This window comes from Amyelois transitella, chromosome 2, assembly GCF_032362555.1.
Source record: "Amyelois transitella isolate CPQ chromosome 2, ilAmyTran1.1, whole genome shotgun sequence".
NCBI classification, from domain to species: domain Eukaryota; kingdom Metazoa; phylum Arthropoda; class Insecta; order Lepidoptera; family Pyralidae; genus Amyelois; species Amyelois transitella.
Window position 1 is genome coordinate 9,766,727 of NC_083505.1, and position 26,540 is coordinate 9,793,266.

At 34.5% G+C, this 26,540-nt stretch overlaps 1 protein-coding gene and 1 non-coding gene across 2 annotated transcripts in view; both read left to right on the forward strand.

Moving 5' to 3' along the window:
• Positions 1 to 26,540, forward strand: part of LOC106143585 (whirlin) — a 75,837-nt gene that overhangs the window by 22,805 nt on the left and 26,492 nt on the right. The window contains exons 5-14 of the mRNA XM_060945787.1: positions 2,392 to 2,545; positions 4,879 to 5,009; positions 11,679 to 11,837; positions 13,135 to 13,260; positions 15,181 to 15,347; positions 15,629 to 15,812; positions 17,519 to 17,626; positions 18,306 to 18,362; positions 18,740 to 18,831; positions 19,619 to 19,688. Of these exons, the coding sequence (XP_060801770.1) occupies positions 2,392 to 2,545; positions 4,879 to 5,009; positions 11,679 to 11,837; positions 13,135 to 13,260; positions 15,181 to 15,347; positions 15,629 to 15,812; positions 17,519 to 17,626; positions 18,306 to 18,362; positions 18,740 to 18,831; positions 19,619 to 19,688 (1,248 nt within the window). The remainder of the gene's footprint in view (positions 1 to 2,391; positions 2,546 to 4,878; positions 5,010 to 11,678; positions 11,838 to 13,134; positions 13,261 to 15,180; positions 15,348 to 15,628; positions 15,813 to 17,518; positions 17,627 to 18,305; positions 18,363 to 18,739; positions 18,832 to 19,618; positions 19,689 to 26,540) is intronic.
• Trnap-cgg (transfer RNA proline (anticodon CGG)) lies at positions 20,707 to 20,778 on the forward strand. The gene has a single exon. It is a non-coding gene; the product is annotated as a tRNA-Pro (tRNA).

Sequence of the window (26,540 nt, forward strand, 5' to 3'; positions counted from 1 at the left end):
AATAATAATAGTTTTTAATGAAAAAAATATGAAATCTATTAAACGCAGTCAAACACGGCTGTGTAGTACATGGCAAAAGCAGTTAATCATTTAGCACGCTCGGGAGGGAAATTCACGAAGTTGGGTGTAATCTGTCAGGTTATCCAGCGGGACCCACTTGTGACTGATTATTTCTGGAGGGCACTTGTTGATCATAACTTTTTGAGACACATGAATACTGTATTACTTTATACTTAATGGTTATTGTATGATCTGAAGAAATGGCACTACTTTCAAAAATAGTTCACACCAAAAAATCAGTTTGCGAACAAATAAATCGTGGAAGACAATTACTATAGTTTGTCAATTGAAACTGTATAAAAATAATTGAACTAAATAGTTTAATATAAACGTTTACTTACGGAATCAGAAAACGCAGAGCTAAAAGTTCTAGTGTAGAAAACCGATACTTTGCATGTGTCTTCAGTTTTCTTTACCCTCTGTTAATGGTTAAAATAAAATCTTATATTTTTAACAAACAAGAACCAAAATTATTTAGGAAAAAGGAAAGAAAGAGTCTACGGTTTTCTAATAAACTAGAAAAGAAAAGGTCCTTGCAAGACAAGCCAGCAATTTTCCGTCTGCGATATAATAAGAACCCGTTGATCACATCTGCTTCCGACACGCGCTATCCTGAGGCCTTTGAACAATATGACCGTAATTTACGCTGTATATGGATCCGCAAATATATATACGCCTTCAGAATAAAGTGAATGTCGGTCTAAAATACCGAAATCATAGATGTTATTGAGTTGCTACTTTAAGATATGCATATGAAGTTTGAGGCTGACACGCTAATTGTAAGGCCTCTAAAAAACATTAATTTAGGGTAAACATGGGCACGTTAAACCTAAATTTCTGTTTTTCTAGGCCGTTGGAATATAGGGAAAAATTGCCTTTTGGTTGTTTATTTCATTCCTCCAGGTTTTGTTTATTTCTGTGTTATTTTCAAAATCGTTCCAGTAGTTTTTGAGTTTATTCTATACAACCAAAAAGACAGTTTATTTTTCTTTTTAATAATAATTTGGGTAGGTAAAGGGGATGTAAGACAAAAATAAACGAATAAATGCGATGTTTATTACTAGCACAGTATGCAAAAGTGTCACATCTTCTATTCTCTTTCATTTGTAGCAGCGGATCAGTGGGTAACAAATATTAAAGCTTTGGGGCGTTCAGTCGACGCGGCGCCGATTCTTGCAGCAAAGAATGCCTTTGAGATGCTAAACGCTTGCCCGAGAAACATTGTTGGTGCAATAGGGGCAATGTTTTATTGCTTATAAGCGTCTCCTAAAGGCAATATCGAGAAACCATTTATTAACAGTGTCCTCGATATTTAAATGGAATCTTTTTCAAATAGGACTATTTTAAATCATAGATGATATTGATGATATTTGCAAACTTTGAACGAGTTGAACTTTTGAACGAACAAGAATGCGCATTATTTGTGCTGCAATTTATTAGAGGAAAATCGGAATTAATAAAATAAGGATTGAGTGATTTTATCAAACTCATTTCGTTTCTTAATGTACGCTTTTGGTTGTAAAATAAAATTCGAATTCATCCTTATGCAAATTTGTCCTGTATGCATTCATAGCTAACAAACAAAATTTTCACTTCCACTAGCTGTGCCCGCAACTTTGTCCGCGTGGAATAGTTATTTTGGGCATCATTGAAGCGCTCAAGGATGAATAATTTTCCCCGTTTTTTTCTCATTTTCCATTATTTCTTGTTGCAGCGTTATGTTATACAGCCTAAAGCCTTCCTTGAAAAATGGTCTATTCAACGCAAAAATAATTTTTCAATTCGAACCAGTAGTTCCTCAGATTAGCGCGTTCAAACAAAAAAACTCTTCAGCTTTATAATACTAGTATAGATCATACATGTGGAAACTGTTTCGAAATGATGTACTTCATGTGATAATATATGCAAATAAAATTTAAAAACCTTTGACCTACATTTGTGTTTCGTAGCATTTGCGCTACGGGTAACGTAGCACTGCTACGCGTCAACGACGGTTCTACGATCCGCTAAATGTAATGGTTCTCATTAAAAAAGTATTTTTTTTTATAGTTAGCTACTTTTATCCGGAGTTTGTTGTTTACTTGTTATTTTGGACTAGAAAATATCTCAAGCGTCAACAAAGTGTCTCGCCAAATTCAACGATCGGTTCAGTAATTCAGGGTACGAAGGACAAAAAAATATTCGTTTTAATGTGTATGCTTCATAATTTTAAGGATGAGTTATTTACGTAAGTTCGTTTAATTGCCTGGATCTAATGACTTAAAAAGGCAACGCACACTTAGTACTCTACATCCTGAGTTAGAGCTTTTTTAATAACTAGTGCTTTATTAGGCAATATACCGCGGTGGCGAGCGGGAGCGGCCGTACTCGTCGGGCGGCGCGCCGCCGCCGCCTGCGGAGCCCGCCACGCGCACCGTCACCATGAGCCGCGACCCCGCCGACTCGCACGGCTTCGGCATCTGCGTCAAGGGTGGCAAGGAGGCAGGTGAGCTTGGCGGTACGCTCACACTCCACGTTACTTTGTATATCATACATGTCATTATGAGATGCGACACCGCCCACTCGCACGGCTTTGGCATCTGCGTCAAGGGCGGCAAAGAGGTAGGTTAGCTTGGCGGTACGCTCACACTCTATACTACTTTGTATAAACCTGTCACCATGAGCTGCGATGCCGTCAACTCGTATGCCTTCGGCATCTGCATCAAGGGCGGCATGGAGGCAGGTAAGTTTGGCGATATGCTCCACTCCACTCCACGTTACTTTGTATAAACATATCACCATGTGCCGCGACCCCATCGACTCGCACGGCATCTGTGTTAAGGGCAAATGAGCTTGGCGGTCACACTCCACGTAAATTTATTGGTAAGTACATAGTTTTTAAAAAATTTTAAATTTCAGTACAAGGCCTTTTTATTTTTTGTGTATTTTCTTATTAAGGTCAAACAAGAAACACGAAATGACAATGTGCACGTATTAAAATTGCAATTAATAATGCAATGTTAACAAATATCTGTAATGGCTATAATTTTCTGCGAACAAACAGTGCCACTGTTTAAGTTGTACTAAAACTTATTTAAATATATATCGAACCAAGTTCTGCCACTTCAATTACACTTTAGCATTATTACTGCAAATGTTATTTATCGTATTAAGTCCATTAATGTCTTACTTGCATGACCAGGGTATGCTATTCGATACTTGTTTGTTCAAAAAATAATGTAATTTTAAAATAAAGACTTTGTACTTATATTGCCATTAGCGGAAAAACCCGCCTGTAATAATATGCCGTGGTATCGTTGACACAAATTAGCGGGAATTATGTTTGTGATTATTGTATAAATATGAGAACCTTTTTCTTGTAAGTATTGGAAATTTTAGTCCGCTTAACCTCAATGTGCCTGACGGTGAGGGTGATGAGGATGAGAATGTATTTTCTTTACTTTTCTTATTTTTAATTGAATAATAAATATTTTATTTACTATAAATAAATAATCAGTGATATTTTATTTAGAAGTGAATGTGGCGAAAACCACATTAAATAACAAAAGTGCCCTAATTTTCTATACGAGATAGATTTAAGGGGTATAACCAGGAGACTTATTGATTTGAGGCTTGAGTGGGAGGCACATCAATAGCTTAAAGCGGGCTTAGGCTATTTATAGCCGAAATATATGATTTTCACTCGCAGTTTGTTTGTAATATAATTTAAAAGCCTTTTGCTTCTCGGTGTAATTTATTTTGCTCAAATTCGTAGGGTCAAACATTTTCTGTCTTGCCCGCTGTATTTTTATATGTATACGCTTAGGATTTTTTCTTGGGAGATTGACGTTTGCTTATTAAATAAACATGTATATTTATTAAATACCATTTTTGATTCTCTACACTGATCTTACAGATTATATTATGTTATTACATATTAATTTGCATATTATTATTAGAGAACCAATACCCATCGGAAAAGTATGTGTAGAAATTCTATTATGAGACGTATAAAATATAATACGAGTACATGACTATATACTTAACGAATAAAACATTGTACTTGAACTTGTCTCTGATTGGCCTGGGTCTTGGATGTTTATCTATGTAAGGATTTATTATAAAATAAAGTATCTCATAACACAAGCCTCGAACTTAATCTGTGTAATTTCTCCCGTATATAATTATTATTTTATTGTAGAATTCGTACCTATTCAGAAAAATATAAAATTTGCAGAAGAGTAATGTTTAAATAACAGTGCAATTCAAAGTACATTTGTATTCATTTTCAAGAAACATTGGGGCTTTGTTTCCGAGTTAGAGCAAGGAAAGCAAATTTCCTTGTTATCTAGATACTCCTCGGCTACTTCAAATGGTAATCCTGCCGGGCAAATGCTCTTGAGATTTGTTTTATCCACGACGTTAAAAGCACAAGTAAAACTACGTTCCAGCCGAGAGTCAAGTTAAACAGTATTTTCTCTTTTTACACCTTTGGGTATATGTCTGTTATACTTATGGGGTGATAAAAAAACAAATAAACAATATTATCACGACCCAAACTAAGAGCTTGTTTCTGTCGTGGGTACGATACACTAAAAAAACTTAAAACAGATAAACGCTGAGAAGTATTGGTTATATGTATATTAATATTTTGTAAAATAGAAAACAAAAGTCAACGAGATAGGAAGAAGTACAAACAAAATATGATAACATTTTATCTAATAAGAGTAGATTGAGTTTTGTTGGTAGCATATTTTAATGATTCTATCTATAATCATTATAATATATATAATCAATGACTCATCATAGCGATTAATTGATTATTTTTTTGTTATGCAGGGGTGGGCGTGTACATATCAAGAGTGGAAGAGGGATCGGTGGCGGAGCGCGCAGGGCTCCGACCCGGGGACTCCATTCTGCAAGTCAATGGGACGCCCTTCTCGGGAATCTCACATGATGATGCATTAAAGGTAATGTTATGTTCTATTATTAAAAAGTATTGTATCGTTTTTTTTACACACTTTTTCCCGGATTTCTGTATAATCAAAGCACCTACATGCGAAGTCATATTTAACTTGTTCAAATTAGTATTTCTACATTTCAACATAATTGCAACGAAATTCGTATACACATATGAATTCCTAACCATATTGAAAATAAGCTACATAACAATCTTCATGATTGATTGACCACATAAACCGTCAAGAAAAAAGAAATAAGTAATTCACAGTTTTGAACTTTAACTATAAAATTAACTCCAATTAGGTCATTAAAAGTTCAGTACCACTAGAAATAATATAATAGGTGAAGCTGAACATCAAGTTACTTGTTGCTTCTGGCATGTACTGCAGAATGTGGGCCAAATCACTTCGACATTGCGCGCCAAATAGCCCATACACACAGTTTGTCACTTGCGGCTCTTTAATTCAGCGGCTCAAAATTTTTGGTGAGAAAAATTTTCAGCATATTGGAACTTAAAAAAAAATTTGGACGTCAATTCTTTTCTCTAATTCTAATTTTGGATTATTGTGAAGTTGATGTTATTGAAATGCTGCAGTGCAGTTTGTTGTCGCTTCTTCTGCAATGATGCCTTGGAACCGGCACTAAAGTTAAGCAGAGTTGGGCTTAACAGCTTAAAAATGTATATAGGCTAATTAGTTAAATTATTTAAAAAAAAAATAGCTTTTCTTAACTGCTTATCTAGTCATTTGAAAAAAAAAATGGTAAATTAAAATGTGCTAATAATATTTTAACACTTATTACAATTTTCGTTTGAAACTGTTGCTAACGTATTTGTAGCAAAATTTAAATTACTGAATACTTTTATTATTTTTAAGACATAGATTTATTAAAAATTTGGTTCGCATTCGCATGATTGGTCGATATAATCTTTCTGATTTGTGGATTGGTCTAATTTTTGCAGTCCATCGAATTAAATAGTCCAAGTGTTAAATTTTTTAACGTAAGTAGTAAATGTAGTAGCTTAATCAATTAATTTAATTTTGTGCTTAAATTAAAATAATAATATTATGATATAAGGTTATCGTTTAAACGCCTATTCTGGTTTTTAGTTATTTATTCGACTTCCACTAATGTTGTGAAACCAAAATATATGACAAATATATTTTGTCACAGTTACATATAAATATATGTTCATTCTTAAAATATTAACAACCTAATTTCAACTCGTTTGGAAGGTTCCGTGAGCTTTACAGCCAAAATTTGAAAATAGTGATAGTTTTACACTTTTTCCACACGGAAAACTTTATGATAATAAATGTAAATGTAATGTCTGTTAGCAGGACTTCCCTTATATTAAGAAAAATGTGATAAAAACTATAAGAAAAGATATACTTATTACAGGTAGAGACGATCCAAATAAGTGAATCCTTATTTCCATAGAGTGCTAAAAGGGATTCTAATTGGATGCTACAAGGCCAATTCAAAGATTAGTTACATGCAAGAAGTATAATGATTTCGCTTGATCGATGGCGCGTGTTCCTTGAGAAGCAAATAATCCCCAACGGGATACCTTTCATTTCTCATGTATAATACCGTTCATGTCCTTCAGATATCACGTAACGTTATTCTGAATGGAATGAGGACATGCCGTGTATATAAAGGACGTCTCGAGGTTATACGCTTGTCCGAATGTCTATTATGTGAGCGAAACAAAACTATAATTACAGGTGACATAGATCATTTAGATAATACGTCGTTATTACACGTGATGTAGAATAATGTTTAATACTGTTTGAAAATCAGTCTTAAGACCACCCGTAATAAGTTCAATAAATATGATTAAGTATCGTCCAAACTTTCTCAGTGTTATATAAATCATCAAAATCATGTTGGGTATACATCGCTGCCACTTGTGTCATTCACAAATTCACAATATCACACACATTCATTCACACACAAGTAAACATATCCATGTTAATGATTTACCTACTCGCGCCTATAATTCGTTTGTGCGGAATCAAGCTGTCGGAATGCCATTCCGAAATGACGTTTTCTATTTCCGTTCACAACAACCTACCACCTGGCTGTCCGACGACTGGAATGAGTATTCACACAACTGATTCCACAAATAGAAGAGGAATAATTTTAATAACTTTTTCAATCCAAGAGTCAAACATTACTTAAAAAATTCCATTTAAAGAATTGGAAGGAGAAGTTTGGTCTCCAAGAAATTAAAGAAATTGAAAGAGTGGATAACCGCTCCACTCTTTAAATTTCTTAAATTTGTTAATACATACTTAGATTGTTAAAGATCCGCATCGATCGCGGCTTTGTCATATAAAGTACGAAAATAAAAAAATATAAACATGGAACGGGATTGTAGGTACCTAGTTGCCTGTTCGGACATCTTTGTCACTTTGCTGATGATGCTTGATAAAAATATGCTAGTAAACAAACTGATGATATTTCATTAATAGGCATTTTATAACTTGGAGGAGGAACAACTTTCATGTGAGAGAATTAATATTAATATAAAAAAAAAAAACAATAGAGAACAAAGGTGCTCGTGCAAAGTAACCATTTCAATGTTGAATATTAAGTTATTGCTTTGGTGTATTTCATACATAATGTGTAATAACATGCTAGGTTAATTCCTTCGTGACAGTAAATCGTTTGGTTACTAGTTAATAACCATCGGCCATACTAGTAGTTTTCTTTTTTGCACTTTTGTGAAAATTGCTGGTACCTAAAAAGTATGTAGAGATGAACGTTTGAATATTCAAAATATTGAAACGTTCATCTCTACCTACTCTCTAGGTACTAGATTTTGAATCTTTCGTCACTATGCCATTGCTTAAAAAAACGTGCTTAATACATAGCCATCATACCAACGTTGTTCGTTATATTGAAGGAAGCAATTTGCAATTCTATTACATAATCAACGTGTTATGGCAGTTTGCCATTTCCTTGTTATCAGACTAAGCAAACCAGTTATAAATGTCCTTTACGTTTTGTGTGTATTTATTTTATTTTATTGATACAGGTTCCACTAATAAGAATGTATATTTGTTTTCTCGGAGAATACGAAGTTGGAATGAGTTTTTCTCCGGTGTTTTCGTACTAGTCGCATATTGGCAGTATCATCACGTTTGGTATTGTTAGTGTAAATTGACTCGATAACTTGGTACTTTTTACTTTAGGGTGTGTGTTTACTATGAATCTCAATCATCGAGGAATAACTGATTTAAACTTTCGCGTTGCATTATATTTATGAATAACACCGGTAATAATTATATCTAGGAATATTTATTTTATTAATGAACTTCATTACAAAGTCATGTAAACGTCAAAAAACATTTACAATAATTTACTTTTTTTGTATTATATTATTGTTATAAAATTGAATTTAATGTATTTCGTAACAATTTATATATTATTGTGTAGTCTTTGTAATACATATGTAAAAAAAATTTCAAAACAGACTTATTCAAAGAATTTATGTTCAATTAGAACAAATTTACTTATATGTAATTCCTTCACAGTATAATGTCTCGTATCTCGTTGTGAAGAAAATCAATTCGTAGACAGCAGGTAGGCGGGTTGCGATTGCGGCTGGCTATTTTTGCGACGTCGCTTTCCTTCCGGACTCGCGATATCGCCTGATTTACGATGCTACTTTGACATTTACTTTATACCTTTTTGCTTTTCTTAGAGCAAATATAGCCGAAATGTATATAAAACTACAGGTATGTAGTGTTATTAGTTTGCGTAGTATTTTACGTTCATATATGATAACTCCTTTTCTCGATAAAGATTGCATACTTTCTGCGTAACATTGCCACATATCTATACGTTTATACAGAGGAATATCTAAGTCTGATGATTTTGGACATTTTTCGTAACTCTAAATTCATTTCTCATAATGAATGTTTAATTTTTATAAGAATTTAATTATTTAACTGGCCATATTACTACGTAGTATTTTGAACTACATTTAAAATAATTGTATCAAGGATAGGCAATTAAACAGAGGTAAGTATAAAATTAAAGTAAAATTTCTTAATCCGCTCAATTCAATATCTAATTGTATCAGGTCGAATGAGACTCGATCAAGCTGTTTACTTCAGCTTCCTCAATTTAACAATTACTTGTACTTAATCAAAAAGAAGTCAAAATGAGTGCGCTAATTACGACTACTTGCTTCTGATTAACACCTGAAAATGGTCTTATATTCTTTTCGCATTGCTAGTAAATAGCAATTGAACAACACTCTAACTGAACAATTTATTGTAAATTGGTTAAATGTGTGTTGATCATTATTTCTATAGCAATTACCGAACTATTGACAAGTTGTTTTTACCAAACTACTCATAACAAAATCTATGGTGCAATTCGTACTCAATCTGTAATCAATTCTGCCTTTACGATTTGTTTTTTTATTTGAACAAAAAAGAGGTGGCTTAACATTTATTTTATTAACATCGTATTGTATCTTTTCAAATTATAATTAAGGGCAGATAAACCTAAACCACTTATCATGAGGATATTAATTACATATCAATATAATTAGAGAAAATAATAGCTTTAAGTAATACATTTTAAACATTACCTTTTTATGCAAATATTCTTGTCGATTTCATAAAAAAATTATATATAACTTCATCAGAGCCCTGTGTACTTAATACTTGTTTGACTGTACGTCAAACAGACATGAATGTTTAATTTTATCTGCCTCGATTTAAAATCCAGATCCCTAAATATTGCAGAGTTTGCAGTAAGTGAGCTTATATTTTGGCTACTTATGTGTCCCCGCGCTGACTGGCTCGTGTCGCCGGGTGGACTATAAAACGAAAAAAGGGCTACGTTCACCTGTATGCAGCCTAAAGATGGAACTGAGATAAAAATAGTGACAGGTTGCTAGCCCATCCTAAAAAAATAATCCCAAGTTTATTAACCGTTTTCTTGATTGACAAACATTGACATAGAAATATAAGCAGCTAGTACACACTTTGTTTTTCTTCGGTACCAGACCTGCATGGAAGAGTAATGTGTGTTCCTTATTCGCTTTTTACGACATCCACGGGAAAGAAATGGAGCGGCCCTATTCTATTAAACTGCCGAAAACCACACCATTGGTTTGACTAATATAATATTTGAATTCGTAGATGTAAAAAATATTATTAAGTCGGTTAAAAAGTATTTTTTTATCGCCTAACCACTAACAACCATTGTGGGCAACAGACATGAAATAATAAAATAGATATAAAACTTTTTATAATTCGAATTAGATATATTTCTTGATTGATTCAGTAAGGTCTCATCGCCAGGACTCGGAGTTTTATGACGAGCAAGTGGTGTGGCAAAGTTCCATTTGGGAATGTAAATTTAGTTCCCGTGTTGCTTCCTTCAGTGTCCTACTTTGCAAGTATACGACCAAAGTTTTCTAGAGCTTGGGCAAGAAACTTGTATCTATTGACATATAGATAGCTATATAGCATATATACATAGCTCGAATTTGTGAGCCCGAGTCTATTCGGGCTAAATGGAGCTATGTAAACTTTGATCAATTAAGGTCTGATTTCATGTGGTAATAAGCATAAAATCATCCCTGTATTTATGACTTCCTTTATTGGCAAAGGCGACTAAGGGAATAGCCACAGGCATCTAGTGTTAGTTTGGCGTAGCGGTCAAGGGTAGGAGAAAAAACACATAGTGTGTGCCAGCTACTTCTCTTCCCGTGCCAATGCTTGGATCTCTTCTTTTGGGCATCAATTTTTAATGACAGTTTTTAGTAGTTGATGTTCAACAATGATAGCTCAAAGTTCTCTTAATGGATTCATCTCAAACTGCCTATATTGCTCCAATTTACGTTCAAATGTAGGTTTAAATCGATAATCCGATTTCTGAGCCACGTTTACCTTGCCGGAGATACATCACAAAGGGGCACATTTTACGATACAGCCGCTATAGAGAACAAACGAGCCTACTTCAACCTGGGATATATGTATATTTACGTTTGTTATTTATGGCGGGTCCGTATCCCAGCATTCTTCCCAACCTCTGATGTCGTAAAACTCTGTATAAGATACTTTACTTACCGAATTGTTGGAAATTCTTATGGGTCAGAATATTGAAATTTCATTTACGCTTTCTCATTTACGCTTTATGGCTTCATCTTAAATATACCATTAGTTGTCTCGCACAAGACACTATAAAATTTTAAGTCATGTTATTAATTATTTTTTAACTAAAAGAGCATGTATTATAAGTCCGCTGACACAAATTTATCTAATAAAAGAAGAAATGTTTGTAACTTTGTATGTAGGTGAGATAATCTTCGCATCATTATGTTAACTTAGGTTTTATAATGGTAACTTATATAAAAAGTGTCAAAATGTATTACTATATTAAAGCCATACAACTAATATGAGAGAACCTAACGCAATGCGGGCGGGGAATGACTTGGATTAGTTGCTATTGCTCGTAACATTAAAAAGTGACACTGTTACTTAAATTATTTAATACACACTGAAAAATAACGGCCACATTAAAAAAATTGCTTTAATTGACTTTCTGCAAGCGAAGGGCGATTGTCGGTGTTGCCACACTAAACAATCCCTATTTAGTTTGTGATGTTAAACTCAGTGTTGCTAACATGATATATTTGTTTGGTGCAGATGTTAAAGTCCTGCCGACAATTGACGATGACGGTGCGGACAGCGGGCGCGCTGGTGGGACGGGCGTCTTGCTCGTGGATGGACCGGTATGGCCGGCCTGCGTCGCCGCCGCCTGCCCGCCCGCCACGATCAGCCAGCAAGGACCGTTCTATACGTAGGGTAAGTTATTTATTTATAGTGTTTGGTCTTATCCGGCCGCGACGGAACTGCTCACCTCCATTGATCAGTCCTGATCAAGACCGTGAATTCCGTCATCAATTGAATTCCTTCAATGAACCAACTGCTCTACGTCAAGCCGAAGATAGAATGACTTGGAGAACCTCTACATTTAGGTAGTGTCAATGCAGCTCTCAACTAAAAAATGGCATCCAGTACTGAAGCAAAGAAGGTCTTGTCATCCCTAAAATAAACTAGGTATATTAGAATAGAATAGATTTATTTTCAAAATTGGATACAAGGTATCACTTATTGACGTCACACAACTTAAATCTAATTATAACTACTATTGTGAACGCTATCGAAGACCACGAAGCACGAAAGGTGACGCTTGTCGATGCTTTGTTATAAAAATTATGTATGAAGGCTCACCATAAAACCCATCACGACGCCTATCAACGGCTATAATAATTTTATGTCATCATAAATTTTATGTGCCAATTTGTAAGTCATGAAAATGCATTTAGCGTGGGGGGTGCGCGGGCGGCATGCTAATCGGTGTCCGCTGACCGCCGTTCTATCGTTAGCGGCTATAATGAGAATACCAGCACGCCCTCGTTTAATAAAATAACGAGACACAGAAATTCCATTATCCGAGGTCATTGCGATTATGTAATAAAAGTTTACTGACATATCTATTGACTCATATAACTACTACTACTACTACTGAACTGATTTATTTCAGAAAGAAACTTGAGCAAAAGCAAGTGATAACCTTAATCGTAGTTTGCTGTACATATTGACTTCCAATATCAGTCTTTTTTCAAAATAACTTTAATACATGGATACGTAGATGCATGAACACAAACATTTCGAACGAGAATTTATAGTCGCATAATGAGTAAAAAAAGAATAATTTCTCAATAACTAAAAATCTTGATTTATTTATACAAAGTGGCATCGGAAAATTTGTGTTGACCTTGTTTTGTATCTGCCTGCCATCAGCATCGATCGTGACGTGACATTCGTTCACTCATAAAAGCCACAAAGTTTAATTTTCCCAATAAAGACCTCCCCGGATGCGAATTAAAGCAATTTCGGTTTCATCGCATTGTTCGCTATACGAGTATGCTGAGCGTGTACACAATGATCAGTATCTAAATACTCGTATGTTATGTAAAATATTTATTTTGGTTTTTTTTATTCAAAACTATTAAAACAATACTTAATACAAAAATATACCTAATAAAATATAACTGTTTGCATGAAATAATTTTGATTTTATAATACTTTTCCTTAGGTGGACCTCTGTATAGAACCAGGTCAATCTCTGGGACTGATGATCCGAGGCGGACTTGAGTACAACCTGGGAATCTACATCACTGGTGTGGATAAGGATTCCGTTGCCGACAGAGCTGGTCTCATGGTAATGAAACATTTCCTCTCATTCAATAATAACTAAGATTATCGCCATACTGTAGAGGGAGGAGACTATGGTCCGATATGACCGTTCTAGGACACGGAAGGTCAGGTCGAGCGACTTTCGTCTGACTTCTATGAACCTGTCAATAGGAGACAGAACCTAATCCAGCATGAACCATGGCTACAATAGTCATGAACAAGAATGACTTAAAATGACTTAAAATAGAAAATTATTTTCAAAGTTTCAGAAATAAGATATATATATTTGCCAGAATACGCTTTTGCTTTTGTGTTTTAGTCGCAATCGACCAAATTAGATTTTTATCTTATTACTTAAAATTGGTATCAAATGTATCTAATAAATAGTCTATCATTAAGCCAAATAGCTGAACGTGGCCATTCAGTCTTTTCAAGACTGTTGACTCTGTCTACCCGACCAGGGATATAGTCGTGACCATATGTATGTATGGTATCAAATGTCAATTGGTTGAGTCATATACAGGCCTGGGTTCGAAAATAATGAGGATATACTTTTAGGGCTTTTGTACACTATTGTCTTTAAGGTTAAAGATTTGGACGATGGAGCATTCCGTCGGGTTTGAATGGTTATACCCTACCTAAACAGGAGTTATTGCCTATTTCCTTTTCCTCCTTAGTAGGTCGGCAAGGGACGTTTAGTGGAGCAGGTGTTTGTTAAGGGTAAATAAGGTGCTGTTATTCTACGGAATTTAGAATAATATAGGTTTCTTCATATTTTTAATGTAAAAACAGATATTTTTATTTTCTAAATATACTGTTCATACAAATTTGTGAATTACAAATGTTAAACAGTTGGTCTATTGCTAGATTTCTTTTTGTTACACCGTTAAAAACTCATGATTTTTTTGCTCGATTGGTAATATAATATAAATAGTAATAAACCTGCAATAGCGTAAAGTTAGTTGGAATTTGATATTGTCCGTGTCTGAAGTATATTTGTAAAGTGAGGACGAGGTCATTAATCTTCAGTAGATAAGGGTAGTTTGGACAGTCGCCAGACATTGTCACGATGCATCACGAAGTGCAAACTTAACGTGACTTGCTGCCTTTATTCATTTTACCTCAAAGTCAAGCACGCCTAAAGCCTTTCCCAATTTAAGCAAGATTTAAATAAACAATTTGTTACTTTTCGCCCTGTAGGTAAATGCTTCTTGATTTAATAATCAAAATGTTCATATATTTGAAACCATATAAAATCGCTATATACTTGGTATATTTTATAGTTTGTACTAATGTTCAAAGGACATACAACAAAAAATTAGAGTAAAGACTTCACGAAACTTATTGTAATTCTTGCTATGTGGAGTACTACATTCGAATTTTGAAAGTGCCGAGAACCGGCGTGTAGACTCGAAATACTCTGGAAGTTTACGAGGACGCAGTGGAGGCGAGCATAACGCGCTTAATTGCTTGTTTGTTTTCCATTAAACTTCTACTGAGCCCTGAAAGAGTCCATTTTGTTGCATTGATTAAATGGGTAGTGGTTTTCTTAAAATAATAAAGATTTATTCGTACTAGTTTTTAAATAAATCGAGACAATTAGTTTAAATAAAATAGAATTGCTAGGATAGAAGGAAATAGGAGAAGTATTCTTTGAGCGAGCAGACGGCGAGGTGTGGCACAAAATTTATTGTGTTTGAGGTAGAGACCAACCCGCCCTCTGCACGCCACATCCGAAACTCATAACTTACTTTTAAACTTTCACCACAAACTTGTGCAAAAATTTTTGATGAAAACATTCCGCAAGAACATCTACTACATTTAGCCTTGATAATAAATTTATGTTCAAAATTTCAATTTTAGGCGAAAGAGTAACTGAAACAATTTAGAAATTTTATTTTAAAATTTGTTGTAGGTATTTGATATATTTTGATGATTTCTCTAGGTCGGTGATCAAATACTGGAGGTGAACGGTCAGTCGTTCGTGGACGTGACGCACGACGAGGCCGTAGCGCAGCTGAAGTACCACAAACGAATGTCCTTGTTGGTGCGGGACGTCGGGAAAGTGCCCCATGCATGTACTGCTTACGGGGAACGAGACGCTGCTCCCAGGTAAAGAACATAGAATATATATTTTTTTCTATAAAAACAAATAAGAATTAATTTTTCTTCAGTCTAATTCATGGCCGCTATCGAATAAAACTTACCACATTTTCTCAGGAATATATATTTTCTTTAAAGAATTAACGTGTAAAATTTCAGCCTTCAGCAGTAGACTCAGTTGTTTGTCTGTCAGTCACTATTAGTAACTACCAATAGAAGAGCTTGATTTGTAGGTGATGGATGATTGCGTGAAACAACAATTGCACAAGAACTCTTTTCTAACTAAACAGAATAAGTGGCTGGGGAAAAAGACGAGGTGCTGCATCTGTGGCAGTAGAACAGAAAGCGAGGTCGTTGCTCCCTCAGAGCGACTTACCCGCGCTCGCCTACTACATGGAAGAGTACGCGGCTAGAAGACTCACACCAGATGCCTTCCTCACAGTACTTCGTGACCTGCTGGATACACCGCAAAAGGTAGTAATTATCAGCGTGATCTTGATAACTAGAGGATCGGTAGCAGTAGAAAATAACCTATGATCGGTGCTCCTTTAGAGCCACTATTTCCGTTGACGCAGACGCCTTAATGTACTCCAGGATTTTTTTATGGACATAACGCAAGGTAGTTCTTAACAACTGGATTATAGAAATAATAATAAATTTTAAGAAAATTGATAAGAATGATATCGTTTCTTTAAGAATAACAAAAAAAAATGCGGGATTGTTCCTCTGTAATTCAGACTTTATAGAAATAGATCATTGATAACATCATCAAAGCCCCCTGCAAATTATAATGTATATATGTGAAATTTACTCGTAATTAAATAAAATATAAAATAAATTTGAAAAATAAAAATCGCTTATTTAAAATTTGAAAAACGTGTTATGTTAAATTTTCGCGATAGCAAGAAGATTACGTACATGAAACGGAACATGAAGTTTAACTCAAACACGCGATACAAAATGAAGTTATGGGGGAAATGTATACAGATCCGTAATGTATTATTCTAATAATTGCTGAACATTTACTCATTCAGAAAACGTTCCTAATTTTGTTCAACCCTTTCCGCACAGCTCGATGAATTCCTACATCTTATTGGATACAAACTTTTCCCGCCTTTGTTCGAATGATGTTATTACTCTAAGATCTCAATATTCAAAATTTAATGTTGCTTGTCAGCAACAAACTTTCGCTAAGGTGAAAAGCATGTAACTTAAATAGTTTTATGATAAAACATCATTATTGTTTCGTAACAAAAATTAAATGCCTATACATATATCCCGAGCAAAAAGAGGTTTAGGTACCGATTAAGTAAATTAGCTCATCAATCATGAGAGTTTGCGTCTGACAGTAATTTAGCTTGAAATCAGGTTACCCGGTAAGCTATCAGCTGACTCTCTACTATTAGTATATAATTGCGGGTAGAGTAATTGACACATTTGAGTTTTGATTCCACATTTATTTTTATTTCGTAACCCCTTTTACCATTAGCTTTCATATGGACTTAAATACATATAAATAATCCCAAACACTGCATTTTAAATTTCAATATTGTCTCGTGTCAAATTAATCATTTCAAGTTTATATTTATTAAATGGATTGCATAAAACCATTAAATATCTATAACTATATATACTTATATGCGGTAAATCCAAAAAGCTTATGAAATTGACTTCTTTAATATAGTGAATAATAACAATCTTATAGATAATTTTGTCATCCGAGGAAGTTGGTAGTAAGGCATTTTTATCAGAATTTATTGAACCTATTCGCTCCCCTCGTTGCGAGTACGAGTATCATGACGTATCCGCGGCAATAAAATGCTGAAAACATGTTGCTCACGAAATGGACTATTTACCGCCGAAGTTCTGGAGCTCTGAAGTAAGCTGATCAATAAAGCTAAAATGCTTAAACAAGTTTTATTTTTTGTAGTGTAAAATAAGATAGAATCCATCTGAATTAATTATCATTATGTATGATCCTATTTTTTTTTTGTTTAAATTATTGCATATGAATAAAGAGAGCGTCAAAAAGAATAACGCTTTTTACTCTTAGCATATCTTTTAAAGACTATATGTTAGTTAAACAACCTAATTATCCTATTTTTATAAAGAAGTGCTATTTCAAAATAGAACCTAGACCATAAGCAAAGCATTCGCAATATTGAGCACGTTTGTTGCAGTATACCCTACTGACAGAAATAAGAGAGTTCTTGTTGCCCGAAGACAGGCCACGATTCGACGAGCTCGTGTACCGGCGCGGCGAGGATTCAGGGGACCACCATCTTAAGGTAGCTATCACCAAAATGTTCGCCAAATGGATAAAAATATTAAATTCGTTTTGTCACTTTCTAAAGGTAAGCAATTACGAACATTAATTTTGAGTATTTGATTAAATATTATGTTAGCTTTTATTATTTCACAGAGCAAAAGAGATGCAACAGGACACAAACACTTATACACTACTTCAGCGATGTTTTACTTATTTTCTTTATTGTTTTTAAAATTTTGGGCCCTTTCATCAAAAGATGTTCTTAAGTTAGTATCAAAAGAGAATAGCGAATTTACTTTAGTCTGGTACACTATGAATTGTGGAGTAAAATCAAAATGTTACGCTCCACGCTACGTTTTCGATTGCTTCGATTAACTTCGAATACAGTGCAGTTCTATATCCACCTTTACAATACTCACGGTAATATATTACTGAAGGGAATTAAAAACATTTTCTTTTAATCCCTAGGAAATGTTTTACATGAAAGGCAAATAGTATGAAGATAAAAGAACGCTTGAATTTCAATTTCGCATTGTTCATTTGACCTTGAGCGAAATCCGCTTTTAAGAACAGCGCATCGTTGTCACATGCTAAATGCTAATGACCCAATATTTATTCCCAGTATTTTTATTTTTCCATCTATTTTCTAAAGTAAGTACTTTAAACCGAATAGTTTAAAGGTTATAATTTTTTCGTAGAGGGGAGGCGATAGACACATGCTACCTTCTTCGACGATGCACGAACTGCACGACCCGGTAAGTGCACATTTCTAGTTTTGTGTACGCTGATGCATGTCTTATTGACGTTAGACACCTAGATACTGCTTTACTTGGTAGTGTTTTGTGCTTATTAACTATTGAAAATGAATTATGTTTGAAATTAATGAAAGCCCTGATAGAAATATTCCTGCAAGAAAGTTAGTCGTGACGAATGTACGGAAACCCTTTTCGAACTAGAATCTTATAAAACTAAAGAAATTTAGGGCCTAAATAAACTTCTCGGATAAAATATTTGAGTTTTAACTACATATAAACGAAAAAAGGTCTGAGTTTAATAAAAAAATCAAGTTTACCACATTGCATACTTAGTGTGTGAAGGGGTAGAAAGGGTGAGGTACCACATATTGTTGTAGGAGGGGCCGGCGGAGGTTCCTCTGGCGGCAGACCACCGCTCGCCCTCCGAAGATTCCGGCTTGGGCCTGCCACCGCACGACCACGCATACAGGTGACACATCACCATATTATCTGTTCACATTAATTTATGCTACTAAAAACAAAATATAGGAAGTGTTTTACAACTGTTACATTTTAAACAAAAGATTTCGGATTCAGTAGAAAAGATAAATCATCAAAATTTTGAGCTTAGACGCCTGACACTCTAATGAGCGAAGCGTAAATCCCTCTGTGACCCTTATAAAGGCGCTTAAACCGGAAAGCACCCTCCAAATGCGAAAGCAAAGGCAGAGTCCTCGTCGAGTATTCGCTTTCGTCCGCTCTTTTACATCTCAGAGCGAAAATAACCCGCCGTTTTATAGGGATCCTCATCTCGCGATGCGAGAATCTCATTGGCCGTCAGCCAACACTTCCACTTTTATTTGATATCAGAATCGATTGCTTTACGGCGGCATAAATGTGAGCATTTACTGTCACCGCTGGCATTAATACTAATGTCCTGCATCCAGATGAAAGGGCTGTTTTATTTTTGTCGCCAATAAAGATTTATGTGAAAGAAGTAACCCCAACAGAGCATTAGGTATCTCTATATGTTGTTTAATAATATGCAAATTGCCCAAACAGTGCTTTTGACATTATTAGCTGCACGTCACAGTTAATAAAATCTGATCAGAATAAAATAGAGATTGGGCTAAAAACTCCTTTGTTTGATACAAGTTCGATTAAACATTATCAAAGCTACCAAAGAAGTAGTGTGTGATAATGACTGTTGTTTAAAATATAAATGTTTTGAATGCTTAGTTTGAGATTGTTTAGTGACGAGTTTATGTGTGGGGCAGGAGCGGGCGGGGCTGGCGCGCGGCCGCGGACGCGCCGCTCCAGGATGAGGACTTGGAGCCACCGCACGAGGTGATTTTGCCAGAATTACCTTCTACACTTATCAGTACTCTATATCGACCACACTCACTATTCTACGCCTTGTCTATAGCGGTGTCCTGGGTGTCACTCGCGTAACTCATCTCTGATTCACTCTCTTTTTAGAAACGTAATAGACCTGTGCAGATAGTTCTAGATTAGTCAGACTCTGTCCGATTATAACTAAAATAATCTATTAGCGGGTTCTTTACTCGTTTGCAGAATTGCACGAAACTCTATGCTGCTTTCGTGATTTTTTTTTCACCTTACCTACCACTGTGGTCTTATGCACACTGCTTTTATGTTTTGCTTTACTCTACTCTTTATTGATCTATTGGAGTGGCACCTTGGCACTACTATTGAGTACGAACCACACGATGCTGCATGACTCTAACGGCTAGAGTAGACCACACATTACTCACGTTTATGGCCGTTATTTCCCATAATAACACTCGAGGGGTAAATCTGGCAAAATTCTACAATTCGTATGTCCCAAAAAGTGGTCGGTGGGAATTATTGGCATTCCATGTGTACCTAATTCATGTAATATATCGGTAATAGCGGCCAGTCTACAGTATTCTATGCCAACTATTAGCCTAGATTTTTTGTAGTCGCCATATCTTTCAAACCTTGAATGTTTTTCTCTTCTTATAAGATAAGTGATTAAATTTATTATTTGTATACGATGCAAATACTATAATACTATTATTAAAGTTCAATATTTTTAATTTATTGTGAAATCAGTCGTAAATCATATTTCGTCATCATTTTGTATTATAAAATTTTCTCTGTCTGTATCTTTAGTGCTAATCTCGAAATGATGATGATGGTCCTGTTTGAAATTTTGGAAAAAGGGTTTTCTGAGGAAGGCTTATATCTATAAATGCTACCCGTGCGAAGGCGGGGCGGGTCGTTAAAAATGACGTGAATAAAAACAAAGGCACTTTATTGACATCATAGATAACGCGCTTTCTTAGGTATTGTAAATGTAAATTTAGCTACCCTTTGCGTCGGCTCGTTGGTCTAGGGGTATGATTCTCGCTTCGGGTGCGAGAGGTCCCGGGTTCAAATCCCGGACGAGCCCTTTGGTATCCCTTTTGTAAATTGATTTTTTTTATTTTTGTCAATCTGTTTTTTAAAAGCTTTTACTTAATTTAACTTGCAGAATGTTAAGTAGAAATCTTTACACGATATGCTTATCTCTCTCAATGATTTCATTTACTCGTATTTATTCAAGTAAGGCAATGTAAAAGAAAATATTTATTACAATCTTATTACGAAGATTTTCAGCCATATAAGAAGTGTTTTGATAATTTCTAAATTATTTTTAACCTAATGCAACAAAAATGGGATCAAAGACGGAAATTTATTTAAAACAAAATTGTAACAATAACCCTACGAGAGGAGCAAACGACGCTTCGTTTAGAATCTTATAGGCTTATTGGGGTTAACAAACTTTCAGCGGTCGCATCTCAAATTTATTCTGAGGCGGTGTTATCTCATTTATTACAATTTATTATGATAAAAGCAAGATAAAAAGCCTGTCCATACACATCAGGACCTGTCTGGGATGTAATAGGTACGTGTGTTGTCACATGTACAATTCCTGTAGGTTCTTACTGCCGTGAGGTCCCACGACTTTAGTACTCTTCCCATGGATGTATTAAAACGCGACTTAGAATGCATATATAGAATGCGATACAATTTAGTTTAGATTTCCCTGCAAAGATTGTGGAGGTCAATAGGGAGCCGCTTCGGGTAAAGACTTGACTCAAATCGGGATCATGACCAAAAAACGCATCCCGGGCTTCTCTTCAGGGGTGAGCACATAACCGGGATAAACGCCAGAAGCCAGAAAGAAGGTGTATTTAGTATAGATTGACATAGAAGGTCCGTCAAGAGCACGGCACTGGGCGCGGTTCTGATGGGTAGGGATAGTCCTGTACTCCCAAATGCACAGAAATGCTGAAAAAGGCTTGGTGTTTACAGACCAAACTAGCGTTCGTCGGCGCTTTTATTTTAACCGCTGTTTAGCATTTTGTTTATCGTTTTTCTTCATCTTAGTAACCTAAGGTTGGGTATTTTGTATAGTTGAATATATTTTTCTAAAATCCATAGCCTATATACTACTACTTTTGAATACTTTTTTAATTTTAACTTATTTTGGTTTAAGACAAATGAAAATTCCTTTCTTTACTTTATTATAAATGATAACGTTAATAGGGTCAATAAATAGGTCCTATTATTATTAAAATATTATCTTTCTAAGAAAAATAAGTTTTTAAGTATCAATTTGTATTATTATCTAACGTCAAATACTAAAATTGAAATAATCAGGCACGTGTCTAACTCGTTATATGATGATACTTGTTTTGATATAATATTAAATTATGCCTGCTCGTTATACATATTAAAACTTAAATAGGAAACGTAAAAGTTAAGTATTCTCTTCCCGGTGCGAAGTTCTTTAAGCCTATGAAGTAAAACTTTTCCAACACGTTCACAAAGTACACGTCATAAAATCTCTTCAAGTTAAAATGTGAGCGTGGAATCGGCTACGCCGTAGCTGCCATCGTAGCGCGGCGGTAAACGGTGGATTTTGGATTGTATTTCATGATAAGATATTGATTGGTATGGTTGTATTTTACAAAATAAATTTAGTTTGATTTAATATCATAAATATTTTCTATTCATATGTGTACAACAGGATTTAAGATTTTTTTGAATAGATACGAAAGTAAAAATAATAAATACTGTTTGTAATAAATCTGTCTAATGAAGCGAATTTTTTTTTTAATTTAAAACATGTTTACGAACCTGTAATAATATTGACTCGATTTTCATTTTTAACGAATTACTAACGAAAACGCGCGCTACCATGGGAACATATTATTAACCGATTCGTTGCGGCGCACATTTTTAAACACTTAGCAGTTGCGGCATACAAATATTTTGTGACACGTCCGCCGTGTCAAACGCCATAGCGTTTGGTGACACGGTAGCCGTGTCACCCGCCATGTCTGAAAAGTTATATTCTTTTTCTTGGTTTTTACACGTGTAATGACTTGATTCACTTAATTGAAAGCAAACCACGCATGTAAGCGGAAGGTAACGTCGTTTTAAGTATTTTTTGAGTGAGTTTATTAAGTGTTTTCCTGAAAATGGCTGGCAAGTTACTTTTCTGTTCAGAGGTAGCAAACATTTTGTAGGTTTCGAAGTTAAAAAATGAGTGAGTGAGGTTAATTAAATAGATGTGTGTGTCCGATGTAAACTACATTCGATGTTAAATTCAAATAATGTTTTTAGGTAATACATAATATTAGTAATGTTAAACACTCGTTGTAGTTTCAGTTTTTTTTTTCATTAATTTTTAGATCAAAATAATGTTTTTAGGTAATACATAATATTAGTAATGTTTTACACTCGTTGTAGTTTCATTTTTTTTTCATTCATTTTTCAGATCAAAACAAAGTTACAAAACGTGGTACTTAATGCCTTCATCTGCGAAACTGAAAATTTTAGTTTCGAATCTCAGACTTTGTTCACGAAAGAACTTTTGCCAAAGAAAACTAAATTATGAAACCTAAACTATACTAAAGCAAGAAGAACTCCCCGACTCTCAGCCTTATGATGATTATTTGACCTACAGTAAAGAAGAGACTACTCACGAATGCACTAGGCCGTTATTGCCGTAATAATAAATTAGTAAAATAATAATAAGTGCCGTTTTGTTTTGGTTATTAATATTAATACAATATAAAAAAGGTTGAAAATCCCTGATTTATTCTATTTCATAGAATATTCAGAAACGAACCCTACAGGCTTGATTTACGTAAAAAACTAGGATTATTTGTTCAGGGTAGAATCTTCTAAAACGAAAGTTGAGAGAGATACAATCAATTTTAAAATGGCACGTCTACCGAGTCATACGCCACACGTTAAAAAAATATATGACACGACTGCCGTGTCATCCGCAACGAATCGGTTAATTCAGATAATAATTTGCATAAGGGCTGGGCTTGCAGCTCTATGTGTGCCATAGGGTGAAATGAAACTCCATGGCGAAATTCAGCCTTGAGTCGTGACATGGGAACGATGGGGTAGAATGGCAAGGCTCGCGAGGTCGCGGCAGTGCGCGCCGCGCCGTCCGGGCGGGATGACGTCGCGGCGGCGGCGTCGCGTCGCTTTTCGCGACTACGTGCCTATGGACGTACGCGCTATGGCTAAGGTATCAAAATAAATAATTAAGTAGGCTTTCAGATACATAAATGAGATGTTCAGTGATGATAAGGATCTGTTATAATTTATGAACTTAATGATTTGGTTGTATTTAATGAGGCGAATCTATCAAACTGGGAACCTGAATTAAATTTCGTTTGATAATTCTAACATTCCCACATTGTAAAATGTTTAAATCCATTAAAAGTAACGTGATTTCTCTGCATAGCTTTAAATTAATCGACTTTTTGCAGAACAGAAAATAAACGAAATATTATATTCGCTTTAGTGAATGTATCGTATTTAAATATTTCATTAATACTTGATGAACAAATTAACTACAAGTATTTATACATATATCGAAATTTTAAATTTTCTTTAATTCAATTTACTTTAGGATTTCTTAGAAAGGTGAAACGAGGCAAAGTAATAAACATTCTAAAGATCCATCTTAAGATAACACAAAATTTTCTTTTGCCGAAAACAGCGGAAATTGCTGGAATTCATAAAAAATAAGAGGACTCCTACCGACCCATTTGTACTTATAGCCTAAGGTTGTTATGATAATTCAGAAACATAGCGTTTGCGTGTTGTGTTACATACTGTCATAAATATAATATAGTCATGTCATATACTACCTAAGGTTATACTAAAACGGAGGACTAAAAAAAACGCGTAATGAACGAAGATTACTAAATAAAATTAACCAAATCATTATTTAAAGAAAATAATTTAACGGCCTCTGAGACACAACGATAATACCTACGCTTGTCTGTGACACAGGAGGTCCCGGTATCGAATCCCGGTCAGGGCATGATGAGAAACGAACGCTTTCTCTGATTGGTTTGAGTCTTGGATGTTTATCTATCTAAGTATTTATTGAAAAATATGGTATTATTGAGTTAGAATCTCGTAACATAAGTTTCGAACTTACTTTTGGGCGAACTCAATCTGTGTAATTTGACCCGTTTGTAATTATTTATTTATTTATTAATGATTTGGTTAATTAAGATTATAATTTATTTAAACATGTATTTATTTTCAAACTTACATTAATTCATGGAGTTGTTACTTACGGAGGTTAATTTATAAACTCTCTTTATTCCACTTACAATAACATAAGTACCTAATTCTAAGTTCATTAAAAAGGGGTTTATTATTATTTTAATATAGAGTAATGGCGAAAATAAAATAACGATGCAAAATAGGTACAGGCATACACACGTGTGAACGTTATATTAACGATTTAATTTACATTTAAAGCTACGCTGATTAATAAAGAAGAAAATTTTTTTACACCGAAAAAAATATTGATATGGAAAAATAGTACTGTTAAGTGAAAATGAATGACTCTGACATACATTTCTACTTTTTCTAATCTTTCTACCGCAAGATTTCTAGATTTATATTGGCAGCGTTGACAGTCGACATATGGTAGGCGAATAGTAAAATTTCATTCTTTTTACTTGTGTTATTTTTTATATATCCAAGACCCAAATAGAAAGAAATAAGTTACCAACAAGTATAGCGAAAATGACAAAGAGAGATGCCAACTAAAAATGACCAAGCAATAGTTAGTGTGAACGAGAATTTTAATATGTGTTCATGTAATTTTCTTTAATTGTATGTTTTTGAGAAAAGACTTGAAAAAAGAATAACCAATTTGACGAATACCCATTGCGTGACAAGTAGGTACATATAACAAATAAGGTCGATTAATTAAAGCTAAACTTAAATAACTTGGTACGATCATAATCTAGGTACAACCAACGAGTAGGTACTTACCACTTAAAAAGTTACTTATAACACGCAACAACTATGAGTCTGCAGGTGGTTCTCTTTTACCACCTGAACCCTTTTAACTTTTTATCATTTATTTAGCTTGGTTGAACGTTCGCTGTGACCCAGCACTTTCTTGCTTTTATTTTTCATCTTTTCTGTATATCTAAAGGCTCGAGTGAAATATTTTAACAAAGCTTGTGCTAAAACATTGCGTTACTACGCAGTTTTCGTCCTTGTGAATATAGAAATTAAGATTTTTCAAAAGTATAGCAATTATTAGCTGTGCGCACTAAATCAAATTTAGCCCCTGACCAAAAATTTACAAACATGTGCCTAATATAAAATATTGAGTTGAACTTAAATTTTGAAAAATTAACTACTATCTATATCTCCATTCACAATGTCCGTACTTCTCCGGAAGGTTATCTTAAATGGCCTGAATAAGTTCTAGTGTCTTCAAGGGTAGTGTCTGGATCGGCTCGGAAACTGTGCCAACATGCAAAAATAACACGAAAAATCAATTGCACTGCCTAGTCGACTGCTGGTCATTTCGCCCTGCAGTTCCAATTCGCGACTTCAACTCTTCACACCATACTAATCTCTTTATTTAATCCAAGGTGATTAGTAAGAGTATAATTTTTTTTTAACAAAACAGAAAATCTTTTTTTGTTTTGCTTGTGAACTCGTTAAATTTTAAATTAAACCTAAAACTTATAGACCCTGTTAAAAATAATGTCAAGAATTAACGTGCTTATTTTTTTGTTAAAACAAGTTTATTATAATTATTTATCAACAATGTTTTTTGTTTATTTTTTTGCATGTGCCTTAACTTTTAATCCTTTAAAA